At 34.1% G+C, this 25,495-nt stretch overlaps 1 protein-coding gene across 5 annotated transcripts in view; it reads left to right on the top strand.

The window, feature by feature from the left end:
• The window catches only part of MON2 (MON2 homolog, regulator of endosome-to-Golgi trafficking), a 132,186-nt gene that overhangs the window by 8,907 nt on the left and 97,784 nt on the right, over positions 1-25,495 (top strand). For 3 of the 5 annotated variants that reach the window (XM_032645103.1, XM_032645104.1, XM_032645105.1), the window contains exons 2-7: positions 6,178-6,241; positions 14,927-15,054; positions 15,565-15,696; positions 18,431-18,560; positions 20,861-20,958; positions 22,065-22,190. In XM_032645103.1, coding sequence (XP_032500994.1) covers positions 6,178-6,241; positions 14,927-15,054; positions 15,565-15,696; positions 18,431-18,560; positions 20,861-20,958; positions 22,065-22,190 — 678 coding nt within the window. Of the gene's footprint in view, positions 1-6,177; positions 6,242-11,640; positions 11,717-14,926; positions 15,055-15,564; positions 15,697-18,430; positions 18,561-20,860; positions 20,959-22,064; positions 22,191-25,495 lie in introns of those variants that run through there. The other 2 variants (XM_032645107.1, XM_032645106.1) reach the window with 2 other exon arrangements.

Here is a 25,495-nt window from a genome sequence, read left to right as displayed (position 1 = left end):
TTTTTAGTCCAGAGGTTTTGAATAGGATGCCATATAGGTATATATTTTTCAGAGCTTTGGGATTTTAGGCTAATTACATGTAACAGAAGAAAAGTTTATTGGTTTCAATGCAGTAATTGTTTAATGAGGATATTGTCCTCTAGGGAGTGTTCTAGATCTATTAGATATTCCCAAGTGAGGACTTGACTTTAGGTCTTTTGATTTTACCTGACATCTGAAATCATAAGTCTACAGGCAGCTTCATACCTCCTTAGTATCTTTTGAGTACATTATTCTCCTTAACTTGCCATTAACTTGAATTTCACATTTCTTCTTTAGCTCTTGTTTCATGCTACATCCTGTGAATAATTAATTTGGAGCTTTGGTAAATTTGTTTTAATTTTGAGGCTCTACTCTCATAGATGTTATAAAAAGTAAATATGTTTTTGTTTTTTTAAAAAAATACAACATAGAAGCTTTGGTGAAGAGAAGCGTATTATTATTTTTGTAAATTTGTATGTGGTTCTAGTAGTGGACATTTGCTAATTCCCTTCCTAGCATTCATTCCCTCTTACTTCTTTCAGTGGTAGGCTGCACTCGTCCTTCATTTTCAACCCTTTGAATTTAGATGAATTAATCTCATTCCTTGCTCCAGGATACCTTGATTAGTTTAATCTAATTTAACCCTCCCTATCCGCACCTCTATTTCTGCCCAAGTCACATAATGCCAGTGAGTGATCCTGGAAAGGGAAAGCTTCCTCTCTCTTCCTCAAGAGCTACTGGAAGAGACCTTTTCTCTCTTTCTGGATAGTGTCATATGAAGTTGTGAGGTGTAGAATGGCTGGAACTAATTTTCTTGCCAAGATTGGGAGCAGCCTGAGGATGAACCTACCCAGGGAACAGGACAGAACCAAGAGAATGGTAGAGAAATGAAACTGCAGTCCTGATGACATTTTGTCAATCTCTGGATCAAATTTCCACCATATTTTTATTTTTCAGTGAGTGGGTAGTAAAGTCCCTCCCTCTGTTTAGAACTTTTCATTTGTTTATTTAGAAATGTTCATTATGTAGCCCCTGTATGCTAGGCACTGTGATAGGCATTAGTAATATGGGGAGATGAATGAAATATATTTCTTATCCTCATGGGGCTTACAGCTAGAGTAGAGAAACAGACATGTCATAGGAGGAATGGGATCAACCATAGGTACAAACCATAGACAGCCCACAAAGATGGAAGGGCTTTTTGATACTTGCCATAGAAAGAAGGTGGTGGAAAAAATTATTTCTGTCACTGCTCATGGTACTACAGGAGTGTCAAAATCAGAAAAACCTGCACTATCTTCATGTTGTTAGCAGTGGTTTAATTTCAGCAAAGCTTTATTTGTCACATTACCTTAGTGTTCACTTTATTGTGAATGTGTTGGCTTTATAATTTAAGAGCTATAAAAATAAGGAGTTTATTCCTAATTTTATTTATAAATACTTAAATTTGTCACTGACTGGACAGGTCCATGAGATTTTTTTTTTTTTTAACTTTTAAAAGATGTCCTTACACTACTCAGTTTTGAGAAACACTAGTAGAGGTGGGTTCTGGGGGACCGTTGAAGACTTGAGACAGTGAATGGGTGGAGGACAAGATTTGAAGTAGAGAAATATCTTAGTTTAGGTTGATAATGAGAAGTTTGAACTAAGGTGTAGAAGTGGCATTTGAGAAGAAAAAAGAGTATGAGAGATGTTCGCTACATAGCCTTTGTGGCTGATTATATTTGTGGGATGAGGGAGAAGCCCCAGGTGTCTGGTCAGTGACTGGATGGGTGCTGCTGCTGTTCGGAAAAATAAAGATTATAGGAAGAAGAAATAGGTTTATCTGGGGCTGAGGTGGAAGTTGGGGGTGTGTGTGAGAGATAATAGCATCCGTTTTGAATATTTGGAATTTAAGGTGCCTTTAAAATATATAGGTTAATGAATCCTATAGTTTAGGAGACAGTTAAGGGACAGGAATATAATTTAGGATTCTTCAGCCTTTAGAAAGTAATTGAAACCATAGGATTGAGATTGCCCAGGAATAGTTTATTGAGAAGTGAGGACAAGCATATTCTGTGTGCTCTTGAAAGAGGAGTCAGCATTCTCTCTTGTCTCTGCTTTTCTATACTGCTAGCTTCCATATTCAGAGTTCCTGGTGGGTGTGTCTATTTGGGTAAGCAAAGAATTTTGAGAAAGAGAAATAAAATATTGCTTGAGAGACATTAATTTTAAGGTTAACAAATATTAAATGCTGCAGTATATTTAATACTTTAGGTTTTGTTTCCCAACTCATAGATTGCCCTCAGGAATAGAGATTTTAGGTTACCCACCGTAACTTATATCATCCCTATTCAAGTCTACAGAACTGACACTTTTTTTTTTTCCATAAGGGCCAATTCAGGAAAAAAATAACTATATTTACAATTGAGGGGCTTCTCTGTGGTGCAGTGGTTAAGAATCCGCCTGCCAATGCAGGGGACACGGGTTCAAGCCCTGGTCTGGGAAGATCCCACATACCGCGGAGCAACTAAGCCCATGCACCACAACTACTGAGCTTGTGTTCTAGAGCCCACGAGCCACAACTACTGAGCCCACATGCCACAACTACTGAAACCTGCATGCCTAGAGTCTATGCTTTGCAACAAGAGAAGCCACCGCAATGAGAAGCGTGTGCACCGCAACAAAGAGTAACTAACCCCTGCTCGCCACAACCAGAGAAAAGCCTGTGCACAGGAACGAAGACCCAACACAGCCAAAAATAAAACAAATAAAATTTATATTTAAAAAAATTGAGTAGTTCCCCTATGGATATATAAGTATCTAATCAGAGTAGGGGTTGCTTTTAAAGCAAGAAGTTAAAGACTCTTCTTCACACAGACTGTCTCTGATAAATAGAAGGAAATCTGGGCTGAATACTTGCATTTATACAGGACACTTAAAGATGTAGGCTAGGCTGAGGTATGAAGTAGCACTGCAGTGACTAGGGGGACTGTGATATACAACTGTTGTCAATAAACATTGATAGTGAAACTTTCCAACAACACAGGGTACCTATGAGAATAAGATCGTTCAGTTTCAAAGTTTGACAATAGAAAGTTGGATGTAAAAAATTAGGAGCTGTGAGATAGTTCTAATTATATCTGAGGTAACAAATAGTCCTTTTGGTGATTTCTTGAGTCTTTGAATGAAAATACTGGTTATATATCTTTTAAAACACTTGTTACTTTGGAACTACTTAAGGAAAAAGCACTCATTATTTTCCTTATTGTGTGTACATATAAAAATTTGTTAAATATATATTTTTCATAACTTGTTTATGATTCATACATGGGTCAATTCTTATTTATCTGAGGAAATCAAAATAGTGTCTGGCAAATTTGAAATCCTTTACCTGCATCTAGCATCCACTATGCTGCACTGCTGATTTTGGAAACTGACTAGAATTCAGGAAGTTAGGACAGATTACATTGGGATTTATGATGGTTTAGTTTGATCAGTCTCTGTTGATCCTGAAATAGAATGAAATACTGAATTGAGCATATGCAGGGTACATAGGGCCTTAGTAAGGAGGGGGAGAGTTTGAACATTTGAAAGTGATGATGGAAGAAAGCTCAGTGACCACAGATTAATTTCAGTTGGCTCAGTAAGAAAATTACCTAAGAGAGTTTGAGGTGGTGTATGAGTATAACAAAGTATACATAATAATTTCGGTGTTACTGAACTTTTATAGTAGTAAATTTGTTGTGGTTTGTACATCTTCATAGTGCATCCAGAATCTGACCACTCCTTTACCATCTCAGTCACTGTCACCTCAGGCCTATCCAGCATCATCTTTTGCTTATGTTATTACAGTAGCCTCTTAAATTTTGCTGCGTATTGGAATCACCTGAAGATTTTTTAAAATACCAGTGCTTGACTCCCACTGGCAGTCATTCTGATTTAATTGAAATGGGTTGCAACATGGACATCAAGCTTTTTTTTTTTTTTTTAAAGCTCCTGGTGTTTCTAATATGCACTGCCCCCAGATAATCAGAAACTCAATAATTTTTCCCTGGAGTAATTTATTTTGACTATATTTTCCTGCTAGTAGCTATGTTCGTTTAATATGGGACATTTCCGTCTCTTAAAGTTGTAGAAGTGAGTTGTAGTATATCCGTTAGGCTTCTTAGCTGTGAGCAATGAAAGCTGACCTGGGCTGATTTAAGTAGAAATTAAGTTTACTGATAAAACATTGAGAGTCTCACAGAATTGGTAGAAGGCTGGATGGAGTGAGCCTTAGAAATTACAGGAACGAAGGGAGGCTGAACAGCTAAGAACCACAGCAAAACTCATTGCCAGTGAGACCATTACTGTTGTCTCTGCTGAACAGTGACTGGGTGCCTTAGATTGCACTGCTGGTTGTACTGGCCACCCCATGCCACCACTGGTTCTGCTGCCGTCACTGCCCTTGGAAACTAGATGCTGGCTCCACTGTGGCTGTTGTCAGACAGAATTCCATCTTGTCTCTGCTTTTCTGTGCCACTAGCCTCCGTATTCATAATTCCTGGCGGGTGTGCCTATTTGGATAATCGGAGGCTGCCAGGGTATGTGGGAAAACAAGTATCTGGCATTTAAAATTTTGAATAGTGGAAGATAGGCTCTGTCTTGCATCAAAACTCATAAAGTTGAGTTCTCCGATCACAGACAAGGGCTTCAGGTTCTTGGAAGCCAGCAAAATGACAAAGGTCTACTCTACATCGTATAGCCTACAGTGTGTTATTTGTTTTATGCATTAATCCACTGGTCCTCAACCTAATAACCCAAAGGACACTGGGTTCTTCCATAATTATTTTTAAACCTTTAGAGCCTGCTACCACTTGTCCCTTAGTAAACAGTAGGAGATAAAAATCAATGAACAAGTAGCAAGCAAATTAATAGGAAAACTTGAACATATATGAGTATTTATTATTTTTGGAGGTATGGAGATCAGTATAAGTATAAAATAGGCATATTTCTTGATAGTAAAAATGTTCTGAGTTTCTGTAATGGATGTTATATATCAATATTTTATGTCAACAGTGTCCAGTAGAAGTATAATGTGGGCTGAATATGCAATCCATATATGTAATTTTAAATTGCATTAAAAAAGTAAAAAGAAACATTTAATTTTAATAATATATTTAACCCAGTATATTCAAACCAGTACATATATAATCCAGTATATATTATCATTTCAACATTTAATCAATGTTAATATTTAAGGGATAGTTTACATTCTTTTTTTCATACTAAGTCTTCAAAATCTCATGTATATTTTATACTTAGAACACAACTCAATTCAGGCTAGCCACTTATAAAGTGCTTAGTAGCTACATGTAGCCAAATGACTCCCATATTGAACACCACAGTTCTGTGGCATAGTGTAAAATGTCATATGACTTTCAAGTACTGCCAGCTCAACATACTTATGTTGAAGTGATTGAGACACCTTATGAAAACTGAATGGGTGTTTAAAAAAACGCAATGTAAAAGTAGTGACGGTTCTTAGTTATTCATTCTCCTAATTCAAAGCAGTTTTACTTGATTTTGCAGTGTTTTGCAAATTTTTTTTATGGTTGAGAGAGAAGTGTGAAATGGGAAAGAGAAACCTAATTTTTTTCATTAGGCTTTGTTTTTGTTTATTATTTTTTATTTTCTGAAGATTTAAATGTGAGAGACTAGGGATTCCAGGTGCATTTTTTTTTTTTTTTTTGCGGTACGCAGGCCTCTCACTGTTGTGGCCTCTCCCATTGCGGAGCACAGGCTCCGGACGCGCAGGCTCAGCGGCCATGGCTCATGGGCCCAGCCGTTCCACGGCATGTGGGATCTTCCCAGACCGGGGCACAAACCCGTGTCCCCTGCATCGGCAGGCAGACTCCCAACCACTGCACCACCAGGGAAGCCCTCCAGGTGCATTTTAAGGCATAGAAAGGCAACATGCTGTAGTGCAGAGTTTACATGTGAATAATCAAATTAATCACATTTTATCCCATTTAATGTGTGTTTCACTACTAGGCTTTAGTATCTGAAGTTTGGAAAAGAAAAAAATAATAGTGACTGACTCTGTGCTTGAGATTTTATCATATATGATTTCTTTTCCCTAGATAATTCATGTTAATAGTAAGTTTTATGTTCTAATTATTTTTATTCTTGCAGGCTGCTGAATCAGGAATAATAAAAGTTAAAACAATAGCTGCACGAAACACCGAAATTTTGGCAGGTAATTTTTTTGCATTAAAAATTCAACAATTAATGAAAATTTGACTAATAGTAAAAGTAGAATCTTAAAACCCATAAGTTTTTTTATAGCATCTCTTTCTTATGCCCCAACATGCTATCCATGATAATAAAGAACATGTGAAAGTCCCTAATTTATGAACTAATTGGGTTTCCCAGAGATGAATGCTGTACGATTCTCTGAAATCAGAAAACTTAAAACTACTAACTCCTTAAAGGAAAGGATCTTTCTTACTCATCTTTGTATTGTCCTCCACCTCTTATCAATCACCTAAGATACATCTTACCCATAAGAGACATTCGATTAATATTTGTTGAATTGAAGATTGGTTCTCAGACCACCTTCTAAGACCTATTTTATCTTTAATACAATATAAGGTCATAATATAGCATTAAAAATTTAGTAGTACTATATGAGTTTTGAGTCCTGAGACTAAGACAACATGGTCATGAAGAAAAAATGGGAAAAAACAGAGAAAAGTGTTTTCTTAACATTCTTTTGATTGACCCTGCTTTTCAGGGAGGAATTTTCAAGAGTTTCTCTCTGGCACCCTTTTGATACTCAGTCTGCTTCTTTCTTTTCCTTGGTGCCTTTCTCTTCTTGCCTCAATAATGAACATGGAAAAGAAGGAAACTGGCATTTTTTGAGAATCTGTTACATGTGAGGCATTTGGGCCACTCTTTCTTATATGACAACCTTGTGGGGAAATACTCTTATTTAATAATAGAGCAAATTGAGATGCAAAGAGGTTTAAGTTACTGGCCTAAGGTCGCATGGTAAGTGGTGGAATCAGATTCAAATCCCAGGCTGTTCAGAGCCCATGTTCTTCCTGCTGCAGTGTGCTGCCACGGTATCGTGAGGTTTTGACACTATGTACTCTCTCCCAAGTGTTTATATTTAACCATTGCTTACTTTGCTGATCCTTCAATCTGCATTTCCAATTCCAGTAGTGCTATTGGTCTCAGCTAGTTATAGGAGAAAAGCAGTCCTATTAAGTTAATTTACACAAAGTCCAAATAGTAAAGAATCTCTTTAACTCTCTTAAGTCTCTTTACATTTTTAAAAGAATACCAGTAAATCCCTAAATGGTGGAATTTCAAACAGTATTACAAAATGTAATGAAGACTTAGGGGGCAGTTTAGGGGTGACAGGTGAGAGTGGATTTCACTTGTCAGCTTAGGGTTAGCCCTGTTGAGTTGCATCTGTTTTTCACAGCTTCTCTGATTTTGAATATTCTGACAAAACACCAAAGAGTTTTATAACATTATTCACAGCGTTGGATAATGCTCTGTGTGCATGTTGAGAAAAGGGGTATAGTGAAGTGGTGGGTAAAGGCACAGGTATGTATGGTTGGATTGGGAGGATGGGCAAGTGGGTTTGGGAGATGCATGTTGGGTTGATTAGCTACCATGAGGAAATTAATGTTTCAAGATAAATTATGGGCCTGGGTATTTTTAAGTTGGAGACATCATAGTCCAATCATATTAGAATATCATTACAAATATTTACGTTTGCTACTGTCATTGCTGATATCATGGTAAGTCCTTAATCTCCAATAATAGAAAATTTCATTAAGTCTGTAGTTGATAGAATTTTTAAAAAGATGGATTTCTTCAGAAAATCATTGTCTGTTACAGAGTTTTGTACCAAGTAAAGTGTCTAATTCATATTAAGGACAAGTAAGAAAAATTTTGTCTCAGTATGAGTTTAATATATAAGCTGGCTATTAATTTCATTTTAATTCAGTTAGCTTTATTTAAATCAAGTTAGAACAAATCTTTATGCACATACAATTAATAGTTCATGCTATAATATCCATAGCATCCAACCATGTACTTGAGGAGCTATATTAGCATTTAAACTTTTTTCTAGTATTTTAACCAAGTATTTATAGCAATTGATAAGTAAAAATTTGTAGATTTTAGACCACTGTCATCTTGAAAAATCAAAGGCTCCTAAGAAAAAGGAAAGAGTTTAAATTAGTCAATATGTCATTTCTAAAGTACTTAATTCAAGGTGTAGTTAACACCGAGAAAAATTCTTAGTTAACTTTTTTATTTCCTGAGAAGTGTTTACTTCTCTGTAGTTCTAAAGACTATAGGTTACTACTTCTGTGCTGTAATGGATGTTAAAGATATCAAACAATTGAGGAGTCTCAAATGAAATGAGATACTGAATTCTCAGATATCTCTGCATATTCAGAAAATATAAAAGGTTGCTATAAAAATCAGAACCCTTAATTAGGATTGACTAATCTGATTAAGCAGTACTTAGCATAGATTTTAACCAACTTTAGTTTTCTTAGATTTATTTTCCAAGGAAAGTTTATTTACATTGCAGAATAAGTCTTTGTTTTACATCTCCCCTTCTTTTAAGCATCCTCCTTTAATGTTTATTTTTCTTTGTTTTCACTGCTGTCATGAATGCTGACATAAGTGGGAATGCTATGCCAGGTAATGTCAGCATCGATGCAAATATACAGATCATTATCTCAACATTGCCTTTTTCTTTAAAGATAAAACTGCAAATGAGAGATAGCAAGCAACATAAAGTTTTTCATTTAGAAGTCCAGGTGCCTTAATCTTACATTTGACTGCCATATATTACAAATTGTTTTTATTATCCCAGCTTACAATAAATATACTTGAAATTGACTGAGAAGGCTTGTGTTACACAGAAATTACATAAACAGAGAATCTGCTATTTTAATAAATATTTGAAACAAAGAGCTCAATGAAGTTGTGATATTTTAAAATTGTATATTTAACCCCTAACTGAAAGCCATAACAGTTACATCCACCTATGACTGCTTTCATCTACTGTCAGTATGCATAGAGAATTTTTACATAGATAATCATTATGTATGATTTGTGTTCTTCTTTCCTCACAGTTTCCCTCATCCTTTTCATATCTACATAGTCTTATTACTAAAAGGTCTCTAATTTAAGTAGCAGTGAGTAAATATACTTTGGAATTTTTTTCTGACATTAAAAGGTAATTTGTTGATTTTTTTCAGTATATTTTATCAGTACATATACCTGTGATATTTTGCAGACATCTATAGAATATATCATATAACATATTCTTAATAAAGAAATAATTATGTAAGAATCACTAGAGGAGATACGAAGATGGGTAATATAATTCACCTGCAATCTATATGTTAATACAAGAAATATATTTGAAAAGTATGTTTGTGCCATTCGTTCTGTTTAGCTTACCTGCTCCTCCATTTACTTTTTGAAGTTCTTTGCCAGAAATTTTCCCTTCCAGATGACATACTTCCTGAGGTCAGGATCAATATCTTATTCTCCCTTATATTGCTAGTAGTTAGCACATTACATGGGAAATAAATAGTAAGCCCTCCTTAAATGTAGGCTAATAAATGAGTCACTCCAAAATGCAAGTAAGTCTCTGAGCTCTGCCTCTAGTATATTTTTCTACCTTTCTTTAATTTTTCATGTTATTATTTGAGTACATGAATTTTGTCATATTTAGTTCATGTCAGCCAGTTAATAGAGTAATGAAGGAGACAGACCCTAAACAGAAAATTCTGAGGCTGTATGGTAAATGCCAAGATGGAAGTATAGATAGGCTTGTTACAAGAACATTGGGAAGGCTTCTAACCCAACCTGGGAGTCTGAAGCTGAGTCTTGATGCTTGAAAAGGAGTTAGCCAGGCAAATAAGGTGTAGAAGCTGTAAGTAAGGGAAGTTACTTAAATACATGCGGTATAAAACAGTTCGATCTATTTGGATACACTATCCGACTGTTGCCATTGTGTAACCTCCTGAGCAGCTTGATGGAAAGAGTTTGAATCAGGAAGGTGACACATCCATATTAATATTTTTATACTCTGTACATTACTCTGACAGCAGTGTGAAAGGTATATTTCAGCGTATCATCAGTAAGACAGAGGTCTGTTGGTAGACTATTCCTGTAATCTGGGATAGAAGATACAGGGGGCTGTACTTAATGCCTTGCCCACAAACTGACCTAATGGGTCAGAGAGATTTCTCTGCCATATAATGTGTTCTTATTTATTGTTTTCCCCCCTTTTTAAAAAAACATTAAACAGTTTTAATTTGTATCCTGCCTTTTATAATATTATATCATATATACTTTTTTTTTTTTTTTTTTTTTTTTTGCGGTATGCGGGCCTCTCACTGTTGTGGTCTCTCCCGTCGTGGAGCACAGGCTCCGTCCACGCAGGCTCAGCAGCCATGGCTCACGGGCCCAGCCGCTCTGCGGCACGTGGGATCCTCCCAGACTGGGGCACGAACCCGTGTCCCCTGCATCGGCAGGCGGACTCTCAACCACTACGCCACCAGGGAAGCCCGTATATATACTATTTTTGATGCCATCTTTTCTAATTTTTTAAATTGTTCCATATTTCATCAAGTGATTGTAGTTTATTTAACAATTCCTTTATGTTAGACATGTTTCAATATTTAGAATTATTTCTTTAAGATACATTTCTAGAAATGAAATTATTAAATTAAAGGGCATGAACATGTTCTTAGAATTTGTCATCATACCACTTTCTGAAAAGGTAAAAGTTTATGCCTTTACTGACAGTATGTGAGTATATTTTTATAGCATCCTTGCCAGATTATTATTGTAAAAAATCTTTTTGGTAATTGAACAAGCAATGGCTTCTCATTTTAATTGACATTTCTTTTTAATGTTGAACATTTTTTTCTGAATTATTAAATTATTTTCTTTTTATTATTACTTTTTTTGGAGTTTTTGTGTTTTCTTTATCAAATTGAGCTATTTATATAGCAAAAATATTAACTTCTCATCATGTTTATATCATATTTTCTGCATCATTTACCTTTTAATTTTTTATCTAGATGCTTTTAATTTTTACATAATTTAACTAATTTTTCTTATTTGTTGCTTTCCACTTAGGCAGTCCTTCTCCTTCCACATAGTTGATAATCATTTTCATTGTCTTCTAGTTTTTCTATGGTTTGATTTTTTCTTTATAATATATGGGGTGACATGAGGACCTAGATTTTTTTTCTTTTGCAAAGTTACTAACCGATTGTACCAACATCATTCTTCCTTTTCCTGTAATGTACTTTTAAGATGAAGCTGCTCATACTTTTATTTGTCCTCATATTGAATCATTTAAAATATTTTCAGACATTTTGAACCATTAAAATTTTTTTACTGTTAGAAATATCAGTGTTTCCCATAACTAGATTTTAAGGGTTTTGAGGGTAGCAATCATGTCTGCATCACATTTTATTTCTTTCACAAGAATTATAATATGTTATTTAATGACTGTTAAAATTTATAATAAAACTTTTATTAACCCCTATTAGTGTGATTCATAGTGGGGTATCCTAGTTTAATTCTTTTTTTCCAGGATAAAAACTGCAATTTTGCAGTGAAACTGCTCAGAGCAAGGAAACCCCTAGGATATGGGGACCTGCTGGACCTCTTTCAGGTGTGTGAAAGTGCATCATTTGATCTCACAGTTATAAAATTTGGAAGTAAAATATATTTATCAAACACACAGTGTTATTCTGTTAAAGGAGTTGTGCTTCTTAAGGGACTTAGGTAGAAATTAAACTTTTTTTCTCCCCACCCCACCGCCCACCCGCCAAGTTTTGATTAAAAAGAGTTGACCTTTTCCTCTTTTTTCCATGGAATGATTTTTTTTAAAATGGTTAAGGCAAGATGTCTTTATATTGCTGCACAGCCTTTTCCTCAATGTGGTTTCTAAACTCTAAACCCGTAGGAAGCTTTTTATGTAAAGCCACCTTTAAGTGCATGTAATTAAAATTATTGTTTATAAAGAGAAAGCAGCAATTGCTCAATTATAAGAGTAGAATTAATTTCTGTTTCTTAGGACCATTATGACATTTAACAGAAGAGAAAAATAATTAGAAACTTCTAAAAAACAATCTTTATATTGCTTCATTGTGATCTAGATATGGTAGATATGTTTCTGTTTTTCACATTATGCTTCAAAAAATAGAATAGTTCAATAGGTTTTATTTTTTGGTTGTTCTTGATCATCTGTTCTGGATAACAGAAATTTCCTTTGACCATTATATTCTCATATAAACTGGGAGAAAAAAAAAGTAGGAAGGGTACCTTTGACTTACATTAAAATCGAGTTAAAAATTACTTTTATTATTAGCTTAACTCAGCTTGATAGATCCGGATAACTGTGACTGACATGTATACAATATTTCAGTGTAACTCACCTTATTTTATTCATTCTAAGATACACAGTTTTTTCACATGTTAATATTCCCCAAATTGGTATGCATTTTACAATTAATGGCATCTTAGAATCACTGTGGGCCAGATAGTGTTGTAGTTGTCTTTTTCAGTGCATGTGTGAACTTGTTCATACTGTCACATCAGTTGAGTTAACGTGCATTGTTGGTATCACGTAAGTTTCATTGCTATTTGAAATGTCACCCTAGTTGTTGTGCAAAAACTTTCTGTTAACATCTTATGGTAAGGTCAAAAAAAGCACCACCATCAAAGCCTGCAGAATGGGTGTCATAAGCTTAGAAGAATATCTCAGAGACAGTAGTGAAGTACTCTCAAGCAATGAGGCATCCTAAACAAACAATCCAATTAAAAATTGGACAGAAGATCTAAATAGACATTTTTTCCAAAGAAGATATACAGATGGCCAACAGATACATGAAAAGATGCTCAACATCATTAATCATCAGGGATATGCAAATCAAAACCACAATAAGGATATCACCTTATACCTGTTAGAATGGCTATTATCAAAAAGATAAGAAATAACAATGGCCTTCTTCGCCTAGAGTATGAAATTGTGAGGAAAAAGTATAAGTGATTAGAATGCATCGTATCATAGTTTAATTGGCAAAGGTAATTGGCACTGATTTTCTTTCTGGCGATATGGGTGTGTCTTAAAAATCATTGTCATCAGAGCCTCTATGAAAGTACATTGTTTTTTCTTCATTCATCTGAAGACTTCAGGCAATTGGTTTCTCTTAGACACTTTTGACTCTTTTAATTTCCACTTGCATCAAATGCTGTTTACCTTAAAGAGTGGCAGCATAATGTTGTGGGAAGAATAGTGAACCAGGGATTAGAAGACATTTTCAGTTTCTGGTTTTACCACCTACTTATTGTTTTACTTGGTCCAAATCATACCCTATAAACTCTATATGAGTATTGTGATACTCAAATGAGAAACACATGTTAATGTAATAAAAATTATAAGTGCCACTTGTTAGTATTGAAAACTTATATTTGCCTGAACAAGATTTAATAATTTGGAATGTTCTGCAGAGTTAAGGATGGCCTCATACTTCATTGATTCTGGCAGAATTGAATATAGCAGGATATTTACTGCTTCAGAATAGTATTTTTTGAGCTTTATTGTCATCTTTTAATCACTCATGTAAAATGTTTTGTGACATTGTTATGGAAATTTTATGTCTCTGGTTTTGATTCAAAATCTTTATGAACAAGAAAACAAGGAAATAAGGCAGGGGAGCTTTTTAGAAAACACTTCTTTGCCAGTCATATTTGCCTTCTCTTAGCTGTGCTAAATCAGTGATTTATACTGGCATACTGAGGGACTTTGCAGAGCATGCTGTAGTAAATAGTAGTCTTTATTTGCCATACCATAAAGGGAGCTTTGGGAGAAGAAAGAAGGGGATTTAAGTGATAAAATTAATGTTAACACTAGTTTTACACTTTTAAAGGTGATTCTGGATGACTTTCTCACAATTTCTTTTGAAAAACATGTTAAAACTCAGATTTCTGTGTCTTTATTACAATTCTTAACGTCAAAAAATAATTGATGGATGTAGTACATTTGGAAACAAATACCAAACACATAAGTTTAAAGTTCTCTTGACTTGGAATTTTATGTTATTTATTCAAATTCCCTGAGGATGACAAACCTGTCTTGTTCATCTTTGTGTAGCCATTCAGTAAGTGTGTATTGATTTAATTTCATTTTGTAAATTTAATTATGTATAATTCAGTTTGTGCATTTTCTAATCTTTTACATTTTTGTTGACATTTTAAAACTTCTGAAAGTAGTGGTTTGGTCGAAGGAGTTATTTTAAGATTTGGAATTACAGCATGTGCATCCAATTAGTTTAAAGCAATATTTCAGTAATAAGAGGAGTAATGTTATTGTTTTTAATGAGTTTACTTCTTGAAGAAGAAATTAGAGCCAATGAATTCAAGGCATATAATAAAATTCTAGGGATTTTCTGAATATTCATTCAGAAATGTGGTGAGGTTGATGTATATACTATTTTTAATTACTTTTCTGCTCTAGAATATGAATTCTTATTCCTGTTTTCCCTTTTGCACTATTGAAGAAATAGAGTCTTTCTCTGATGTGGGATAGAACTTCTGAGAAATTGCCATTAAAGAGTTTATAGAAGAAGATGGAGGAGAACCAAAGGAGTGTCAGGAGAAAGGCATGGGAGAGCTGAACTTAAGGGGGAGTAGATTAGATACAGAGTCTGTAGTATTTATGTGAAGTATTTTAACTCTTACTGCTTGATTTTTATTTTGGTATTTATTTTACATTAAGTGATTTTTTATTAAGATTGTCATTACTGGTTGTAATTATATTAAAATATTCTTATTTATGAATTATGTTTAAAATTTTATTTTATATGTGTTCCAAATAAAGCATTGAAAGAGAACAGCTCAGAGGTTGTTCAGCCTTTTCTAATGGGTTGTGGAACCAAGGAACCGAAGATCACTCAGCTATGTTTAGCCGCCATTCAGAGGCTCATGTCCCATGAAGTTGTGTCTGAGGTAATGTGAAGATTTTATCTGAACTGTGCACTTACAAATCAAATCATGAGTTTTCATAATGAGAGAATAAAACATACCTGATATTTTAATGTACAATAGTGCTTGAAGGACATTGGCTTAATTTTAAAAGGTTACCAAATTGTCTCATTATTAAACACTCAGAATAAAGAACGGAGTACATTTTGTCAAGTCATTTGTAATCTAAGAATTCATAGTTCACTAATATAGATGAAATCTTAAGAACCAAGCAAGTTTTCAGTATCACTGACGGAGAATATTATTCATAAATTATTTTTTAAAAGGTAGGAGAGAAAATCATGACTGTTTGCTAGATTATCTGAACTGATCATTTGTTGTTCGTTAACTTAAGGCTATTGTTTGTATCTGACCTTATGACAGTAAAATAAGGAAAAATATTTCATCACTATGAATCTGTATCACTTTTCTTATTTAAGGACCCAAACACCTATATTTTATTTGTTGACAATAATTAAAATCATTGTTTTACAGACTGCAGCTGGAAATATAATTAACATGCTTTGGCAGCTAATGGAAAATAGTCTTGAAGAACTTAAGCTGCTTCAAACAGTTCTTGTTCTTTTAACAACCAATACAGTAGTTCATGACGAGGCACTTTCAAAGGTAGGAAGCCTGTTTGTCAAAGTTCGTAAGTGCTTTGAGACAGTATTTGAATAAGCTGACTGAAAGAGAAAAGCCTGGTGCTGTTTGAACAGCACCTTTCCTGTAGCTATTGCAGTAATGCACATTGCATGTTAAAAGCCATCGGTGCTTTATTTTTCACAGGTTAGAAGTGAAATTAGGTTAGGGTGATTAAGCAGAGCCCCTTGGATATAGCTGACAGGCTTAGTTATGAATAGGATGTGGCAGAAGAAAAGGAATAGAAAAAGAGGAAAAGAAAAAAAATGTGTTTTGAGGTATCAGTGTTCTCCACAATTACCTTGGGTATTCCTGATAGCTCTCCCTTTCCCCCTTTTAAAAATAATTTCACATATATATGTTATGTAAGCCAGATAGTTTAAATCTATCCCTTAAATATCTGGAAAAATGTCCTTTTGGCATTGATACATTGATACTAGGTAAGGCTGCATGTATGATGGCTATTTCTCATTCCTTTCTTATTCCCACCCTCTTTAGGAACATATAACAGCTGTTCTATTATTTGTTTCACTCTTTAAAAAGTTTTTTAAAATTAAGAAATATTTCTAAAGAACAGAAAGTACAGCAAGTAATATAAAAACCAGTCTTTACTTAATGATTTACTATTTAGGGAAATTGTTGGAGTTTTAGTAATAGTTGTATTATAATTTGTATGCCTTTAAGAATGGTTGACTTGTAAAGTAGCAAAGTATACCATCACAGTACACTGTATAGAGACTATATCTCTTTTCTAGTTATTCATTTGATGTTCTTAGGATATAATGAGATTTTACTTAATTGCAAATAGCTTATTCTTTTACCCCATACCTGCTTTATAAAATATTTAATGTATTTATATATATATGTTTGTTGTATATAGTTCCTCTTGGTTTCTAGCTATCAAATTATTGTTCTGATACATATATTTAAAATTTTATAAAAGGTTATCATTTGACCTACCCAAGCAATAAGAACTGATTATAGTTTTATAAATAAATATAGGATTTATTTTGGTATTTTGGTTAATTTGGAAATGTAATATTTGGGGATGAAAAATGAAGTATAAAGAAATAATATAAAATTGGGTAATAGGAAAGCTTCTCTATAACATGTACTTTTCCTTTATGTTGAAATTTTAAAAGTGTTAGTGGTATCAAAGGCTTGCTTTCTTTTAAATGTTTAATATAATTAATATGATAAGGCATAGTATTTAAAAATACCATTATTATGTTTTCCTCCAAGAATGGCTTTTAAAACTGTAAAACTTCTAGAAGAACACATAGGAGAAAATTTTTGTGACCTTGGGTGGGGTAGGTAGAGACTTCTTAGGTAGGGCACAAACCCATGAATCATAAAAGAAGCCACAGAATGGGGGGAAATATTCACAAATATCTGACAAAGCACTTTTATCTAGAATTTATTGAAAACACTCTTACAACTCATTCATAAGACAACCCAATAAAAAATGGACAAATGATTTCAACAGACACTTTACAAAATAATCTATTCAACTGACTAATGAATACGTGGAAAGTGCCTCAGAATCTTTAGTTATCAGGGAAAAGCAAATTAAAACCACAAGGAGATAGTATTACACACCCATTAGAATAGTTAAGATTTAAAAAGATTGACCATATCAAGTGTTGTTGAGAACATGGAATAATTTTGAACTCACACATACTGCTGGCAGGAATATAAAATTGTAAAGCAACTTTGGAAAACTAACAGTTTCTTTAAAATTTTAACTTATACTTACCATGTGATCTGTCCATTTCACTCCTAGGTGTTTACTTACCCAGGTAAATGAAAATACATGTCCTCATTGAGATTTGTATGTGAATGTTCACAGCAGCTTTTTGTACAGTAGCCAAAAACTGAAACAACCCAAATGTCTATCAGGAGATGAATGGATAAGTAGAATGTGGTATAGTCATACCATGGAATAAAAAAGTATAAATTACTGATACAAAGAAAAACGTAGATGAATTTCACAAATATTACAAGTGAAAGAAACCAAACAGAAAAGAGCACATACTGAATGATTCTATTTGTATAGAAAATACCAGCTAATCTATAGTGATAAAAGCAGATTGGTGGTTACCTGGGGCCAAGGGTGGAGGAAAAAATGGACTGCAAGAGCACAAGGAAACTTTTAGGATGGTGGAAATGTCTTATACTTGATTGTGGCAGTAGTTCTATAGGTGAATATAACTGTCAGAACTCATAAAATCATATACTTTAAAGGGATACAGTTTATTGTATATAAATTATACCTTAATAAAGTTGATTTTAAAAGAAAAAATGATTCCTTTTTTAAAAATTATTTTATTCATTTATGTGCTTAGCAAGTTTATATAGTATTTCTCCAGGTGATTTAGTGATACAACAAAGTTTGAGTACTTGCTATTTGCAAAAAAAACAGTTCTGGGAAAATAAAAGCACAACACATTATTATATACATGTTAAAAGGACCAGATTGTGAAAGGAGTATTTCACATTACCTTGGTCAATCTTATGTGTCTGTGTATTTACTGAGAGTTTGAATTATTTCAAAATGCTGAGCTTTTTGTAGTTTTATTATATGAAAGAGTGAGACTTTTAGTGTAGGTGATTGAAGCAGCGAAACAAATTATTTGATTTTGGGTTACATCAGATGAAATAAAGATAATAACCATGATCCTCAATCTTATTTCACACTAAATGGAAATTGTTTTTTCAGGCAATTGTTCTTTGTTTTCGACTACACTTCACAAAAGATAATATTACAAATAATACAGCTGCTGCTACAGTGCGACAAGTTGTTACTGTTGTTTTTGAGAGGATGGTTGCTGAAGATGAACGACACAGAGGTAAAGTGAAAAAAGTTGTTTCCTTTTGACAGTGGGTGGCTCTAACATCCATGCTTTTCTCTTTTATTGATTGTCAGCCATTCCCCTATGAACTTAGGCTACCTAAAAATTAGAATACTTTAAAAAGCCTGTTAGGGCTTCCCTGGTGGCGCAGTGGTTGAGAGTCCACCTGCCAAGGCAGGGGACACGGGTTCGTGCCCTGGTCTGGGAAGATCTCACATGGCACGGGGTGGCTGGGCCTGTGAGCCATGGCCGCTGAGCTTGCGCATCCGGAGCCTGTGCTCCACAATGGGAGAGGCCACAACAGTGAGAGGCCTGCGTACCACACAAAAAAATTTTAAAAAGCCTGTTCATTTTAACTTCATTATGATTGATAATGGCAATTCAAAAGATAAATCCCCCATAATTTTATCACCCTAAGAAGTGGACTCTATTTTCCATGTTTATTTCTAATATATTCATAATTTCATATCGAAGATGATAATTACACACCAGATGTTGCATTATAAGTATTTTCAGCCAAACATTACATTATATGAATTTTTCATGTTATTTTTGTAATTGAAATTTTAATGGTTGCACTATATTTTGTGGCTATTCTATAATTTAATGAACTACTTGTGTTCAATAGTTTAGTATTGTTTTGAGTGTCTTCCTACATATATATTTCCATATGAGTTATTTCTTTAGGGTAAATTCCCAAGAGTGAGCTTCCTTCATGTGAATCTTTGTCTCTGCCTTTTAACATGTATTAATCAAGATTATTTATATAATGTAAAGTTTAATATTTTCATATTTTCATCAAATATTTGTAATTTTTAGCATCTTTTTCTTTGTGATTTACAACATTTCCTAAAAACTTAGAAACATGTCCTGTCACAGAGCTTACAGATACTATGCTTCTGTTATAATTTTTATAATTTGATAACTTTTAACCTTTTTTTCATTTGTTAACCCTTATTGGATGAAAAGTAAATTTTTTCCCATGATCAGTTGAAAAGATCATAAGGTGCTACCAAGAGCAACCTCTCTGTTTTATGGAGTCAAGAAACAAAAGATTAAACTTTTTTTTCCTTTTACATAGTTTTTTCTTTCCCCTTAAACTCTTTTTTTTTTCCGGTACGCGGGCCTCTCACTGTTGTGGCCTCTCCCGTTGCGGAGCACAGGCTCCGGACGCGCAGGCTCAACGGCCATGGCCCACGGGCCCAGCCGCTCCGCAGCATGTGGGATCCTCCCGGACCGGGCACGAACCCGTGTCCCCTGCATTGGCAGGCGGACTCTCAACCACTACGCCACCAGGGAAGCCCTCCCCTTAAACTCTTGATATTAGCAATCTTTCATATCATTTGGTGTTTTTTTGGTAATACTGGTAAAAAACGGCAATACTAGTAAGTAATGATAATGGTGCCTACTCTAATAATTGCTTCACTTTTCCTGAAATTAACCATTGGTCAGATTTTTCACATTCAGTTTCAGACATTTAGTCTGTTGGTTTATTAGAATATTCCCACTGACTTTTGTGTCACTTTTCCTAGGGGAAATGCAGGTGGAATTCTAGCAGTTTGGAATATTAAGGAATTAAACTTAAGGGATAAAACAGGGCAGTTCTCCAGTTTGAATGTCTTGTATATTCATAATCTCAGTATAAGTTCTGGATTGGTAGTTTTGCCTGTGTGTCTCTAAAGACTAATATCTCATTTAATACTTTCTAATAAGGTAGAAAATACTTAGAACCTCTTTCTTTTCAAGTAGTCATTGAGTCAACATTTATTCAAAACAGGCTGTCATAGCTTACAGGGAATGATACCTTCTTAGTATTCAAAGAAATTGGGACGCCCCATTCTAGTTAACTCTTAGCTGGTCAGTACCTGTGACTGACATATTACTTGTGGCAGATCAAGCAGTTAATTCTTTTGAAGATGGAGAGATGATAGAGAAATTAACCATGTGATAAATATTTATATGTTTGATATTTAATGGTACATTCAAAGATCATGTGGATTTTAAATCCATGAAATAAAGAGACTGGAGAAAGGGGTATTGAGAAAATCAAATGTATGTGTAAAGATACTAAGTTTATTAAAATGAATGTAAGATAGTGAAGAGTGATTTTTATGGCATTTTGTATAAAAATGGGATTCCCAATTTTTCTTCCCATTTTGCAGGCATGGTTCTGAAGTTATTATTAAAGTTTATAATTCTATAAATAAGTATTGATTTTAAGGATACCTTTTAGACAGTATATATGATTCATTAACGGTCATTATGAACTCCTAAAACCCCTCTAATTTTGATTGCAGATGTTGTAGAACAACCAGTACTAGTCCAAGGAAATAGTAACAGAAGATCTGTCAGTACCCTCAAACCTTGTGCTAAAGATGCATATATGCTTTTCCAGGTATTTCAGTTGATAAGAATAATTTTTATTATACAGTATAGTTTTGTATGAATTTTTGATTTTGCAATTTTGTATCTGATTCAATTTTTTAAGCGTCATTTTTTTTAATTGTCCAATTTTATAGTGTCAAAGAGGTACAGGTTACCCCCACTATCTGACAGTAGCACATTTCTGTGAAACCTTTCATAAGCCAAAATGGCCTAAAGTGAAAAAGCAATTACCTTAGTACACAATTACCTAACGAATGCACAAAATAGATCGAGATAAAGCACAGATGCTCACAGACACAGTTCAAAGCTATGGCAGCTTGATGCTGAGATGTTGAGTGTAGTTCCCGGGGAAAGAGCTTGGCGGTACCACTCTTGCTGCCTGGGGTGTGTGCTGCCTCTACTATGGGCTCGCTGCAAAGCAAGTGCTGACACGATTTTCACTTTTGCCTTTTTTTTTTTTTTTTTCTGTAAAAATGAAAATCCTCTTCAGATTTCTTCTGGTTAGAGAAAACAGGTGCTAACGTAGGTCTTCTGTAAAAGCTAAGTGGTAAAGCGAACTTTTGAAAAGCCCGTGATACCTGTATTTAAAAAAAATTCTAAAACATTAAAGAGCATCTATAGCTAATTAACATGATGAAATGTTATGTTTCACTTTAAGGAAATAAAATGAATTAAACCCTGAACTAGATATATTAGGGATGACTAGTCATATAAAATACTTCCTTTAATAGGAAAATTAAAGTACTAAATTTCTGTTCTACCTAATGTAATTTGATATGCAAATACCTGATTTTTACATTACTTGTCGTGAATAAAATAAGATTAACCTGCACTGAAAATTTTATTAATTTTGGTTAAAGGGTTAAGTGGTTTTTCATTAAAACCATGTTAGAATAACCACTTATCTGTGCACTCTATATATTTAGTTTACTTACATAATCAACTATACAATTAATCAAAATTTGAATTACCAGTACTTAGTTTCTAAGGAGTAAAACCTATTATTTAAGAAGGGATACTTTAAAAAAATTTTTGTGAACTATAAAATGAAAGGACATTTCATTCCAGCATGTGAAATATTTTATTTTTTATTCATTGTTTGATTTATTTTCCCAGGACCTTTGTCAGTTGGTTAATGCTGATGCCCCTTACTGGCTAGTAGGCATGACAGAAATGACCCGAACATTTGGCCTCGAATTACTTGAGTCAGTCTTGAATGATTTTCCACAAGTCTTTTTACAAGTAAGCCATTTGTAGTATCTTGCAACAAAATTAATCTTTAATTTTTTCACAGATACTTTTCAAGAGAGTAACATGTATTTTTCCCCCACATTAAAAAATGCAAAAAATTATAACCTTAGACTTTAGACATATAATAATTTGCTGATATCTTAATTTTTGTTGTGCCCAAGCAGTTTGAAATTTTAACGTTAGAAGGAATTCCTAGAGTGTCTAGTCAAGCATTTCCCAATCTAAGGGTGTACAGAGGAATGTGGTACGTGAGCTATTTTTATAATATTTAAAAGCCTTAAAAAATTGTCACTAATTTTTTTACTTGTTTATATGCAGCTTTGTGCTTTAACATAATTTAAATGGAAAAAAGAAGTCGTCAATGCTTAATAAATTTAATGTGCTATACAGAATATTTCAAAGCAGAAGGTTAATAGGGGAAAAAGTGAGAAAGAATTCAAACTTTTCATTTTACTTTAAGAAGCTAAAGTCCAAAAGTGATTCAGTGATTTACATGGGGTTCTTTAGTTATTAGCAAATCTTGAACAAAAACTTAGAACTTTTAACTACTACTCTAGCTCCTTTCCCTACCATGCTGCCCCTCCCTAAGTCATCTGTTTTATCCTTGCTTTTACCTAAAAATGTGTGAATCAAGTGAGAAAAAAGTAGAAGGTCCTTTAGCCCAAGAGTTGGGACTGAAACTTTTACTACATGGTTCATAATTTTTGGTCCGTGTTAGACAACTGTTCAGTGCTTTCAATGATAACAGTATTAACTGATGATTCCCTTGCTTGTATTAGTATAGGATAAGTTTAGCTACAACTCGACTAATCATCTTGTATAAACTGATAGCTGTAACAGCTACCACTTTGGACTGCTTACTCCATGCTGTGACTTTGCTAAATTCCTTATATATCATACTCTCTTTAAGCTGCACAAATGCCTGAGAAGTACCAGTTATTCCTACTTTACACAGGAGGAAGCTAAGACTTTAAGAGGGTTAAATAATTTGTCTAAGGTTTCATAGTTTGTAAGTGCCCTCACCCTCTAGCCACACTGTCATTCTTGTTGTTCCTAAATGACCCAGGTGGACTCCTGCTCCTAGGCCTTTGTACTTCCTGCTTCCTGAACCCGGAATGCTTTTCTCCCATATGGCTTGTTCTCTTACTCTTTTGAGGTCTTTACTCAATGGTCAACCTACCGGATAAACTTTCCTCACCACTGTGTATAATGGCGGCTGTTTTTCATGGCAGCACCCTTGTCTTTCTTACTCCTTGTTATTTTTCTTTGTATCACTTATTTCCTCCTGACATATGTATTTGTACATTAGTTGATCTCACTTCCCCTACAGGAAAGTAAGCTCTATGAGACAGGGACTTAGTTCACTGTTGTATAGGTGCCTATAGTGGTGCCTGGCATATGACAGGTGTTCAGTAAATATTTAAATGAATGAGTGAATGAATTTGTAAATGAATTTGAATTTGATGAGATCGGGTGCATTCAGGGTGGTATGGCCATAGACAATGAATTTGAATTTGAAATGTCTATAGTTTGGATTATGTTTTTTAATTTTGTAGGAAAAGATTTGAAAAAATGTTTCCAGATTTATTGTACCTATAATAAATTTATTCTACTTTATTCTTCCTGCTATAATTATTATGTGTAAGATCCTAAAATTTACACCTACAAAGTTTTCTTCAAGAGAGAAATATTTGCTTTCATTCACTCATTGTTCACTCATCCAATCAAAATTTACCAATCCCTTACAATATGCTAGTCCATGTGTTCAGTGCCAAGAATACAGAATTTAAATAAGACAGATAAAATTCCTGCCCTTACAGCACTTACCAATCTAATTGGAAGAAAAACATTAACTGAATGATAAGCCATGATGAGTGCTGTGAGGGAAAAGTGTAAAAAGTGCTATGGAAATGAGTAACATAGGTACCAAACCTGGTGGAGAGTTGGTGATGAATGAAGGCTATGAAACTTTCACCTGAAAGATAAAGAGTAGTTAGTTGGGGGAAATAGGTAGTATAGGAAAAGAATATTCCAGAGCAGTGGCTCTAAGAAAGGATCTGTCTTCTCTTTTAGAAAATAAGCTTTATAAGGGCAGGGACAAAATCGAACTTAACCTTGAATTCCTTTACCTAGCACAGTGCTTGGTACATATTAAACAGTCAGCAAGTAAATGCTGAATAAATCATTGAAATGTGAGTAAAAAAAGCAGTCTTTTACCTTCTTCAAAATAAAATCAGTGAGTTATAGGACTAATTATACTTATTAATCAAAGATGACTTTTGGCTTTCTGGCTTGAGCAGTGTGTTGCTTGCTACTAAGGTGGAATACTCAATGGGCAGAACTTTTGCTAGAAAGGATAGTTTATTCAGTTTTGAACTTACTCATTTTGAGACACCTGAGTGTACACAAAATGGTAGTTTAATTTATGCATCTTGAGCTCAGAAGTAAGGTTTTGGGCTAAAGTTATAAATTTAAACTTCACTGGCATATAGTTGCTAATTGAAGATATGGGAGTGAATGAGATCACCTATGGCGATAACATATGGAAGTGAGGACCTGATATTCTGGAGCTCTGAGGAACCTCATTGTTAAATGGTTGGGCATGAGAGGATGAGCATACAAAAGAGACTAAGAACATGGGGGCCAGAAATGTAGGAATGTATCTGAGAGACTGTGGCATAATAAAAGACAAAAGCAGAGAAAGCTTCAAGATGAACCAAGTAATCAGTTATGTCAGGTGCTTCAAAGAAATTTGGTAAGACTGAAAGGGCAGTGTTTGTCCACAGTGATCATGAGTATAATGAGAATAGTTTCAGTGGAGATGGAGTGGTTGATGGGGGTTGTGGAGGAAACCCAGTTGCAGCTAGTTGAATAGTGAAGGGGAAAAGTGAATAGATAAAACTTTTCAGAGTTGTCTGTAATATTTATGAATTAACCAATACCTAAGGTTATTTAATAAAGTATGAAAACGGACTTAACTATGCTTTTCATTTTGTCAGTGAAACTACTGTAGATTTGAGATTAGAATTTCAAATCACTTTACTCTTAAGATCCCATTTTTTGGGGGGAAGAATTAAAAGTACATTAAAATGGATATAAAAGCAATTATACTCCAGTAAAGATGTTTTAAAAAATGGATATAAAAGACAAGAAGGATATATATTTGGAGTCAACAATGATGACTCACTGACTTATCTCTGGAAGGTGAGATGAAGCAAAGCTTTTATTTTTTACTTATCTGTGTTTTCTTTCTTTTTTTTTCTCTAGTAAAGCTGATTTTTTTCCTTGAATGAACC

Source organism: Phocoena sinus, chromosome 10, assembly GCF_008692025.1.
Source record: "Phocoena sinus isolate mPhoSin1 chromosome 10, mPhoSin1.pri, whole genome shotgun sequence".
NCBI classification, from domain to species: domain Eukaryota; kingdom Metazoa; phylum Chordata; class Mammalia; order Artiodactyla; family Phocoenidae; genus Phocoena; species Phocoena sinus.
Note: the sequence above shows the minus strand (reverse complement) of the source record. Positions and strands in the feature narration are given on the sequence as shown.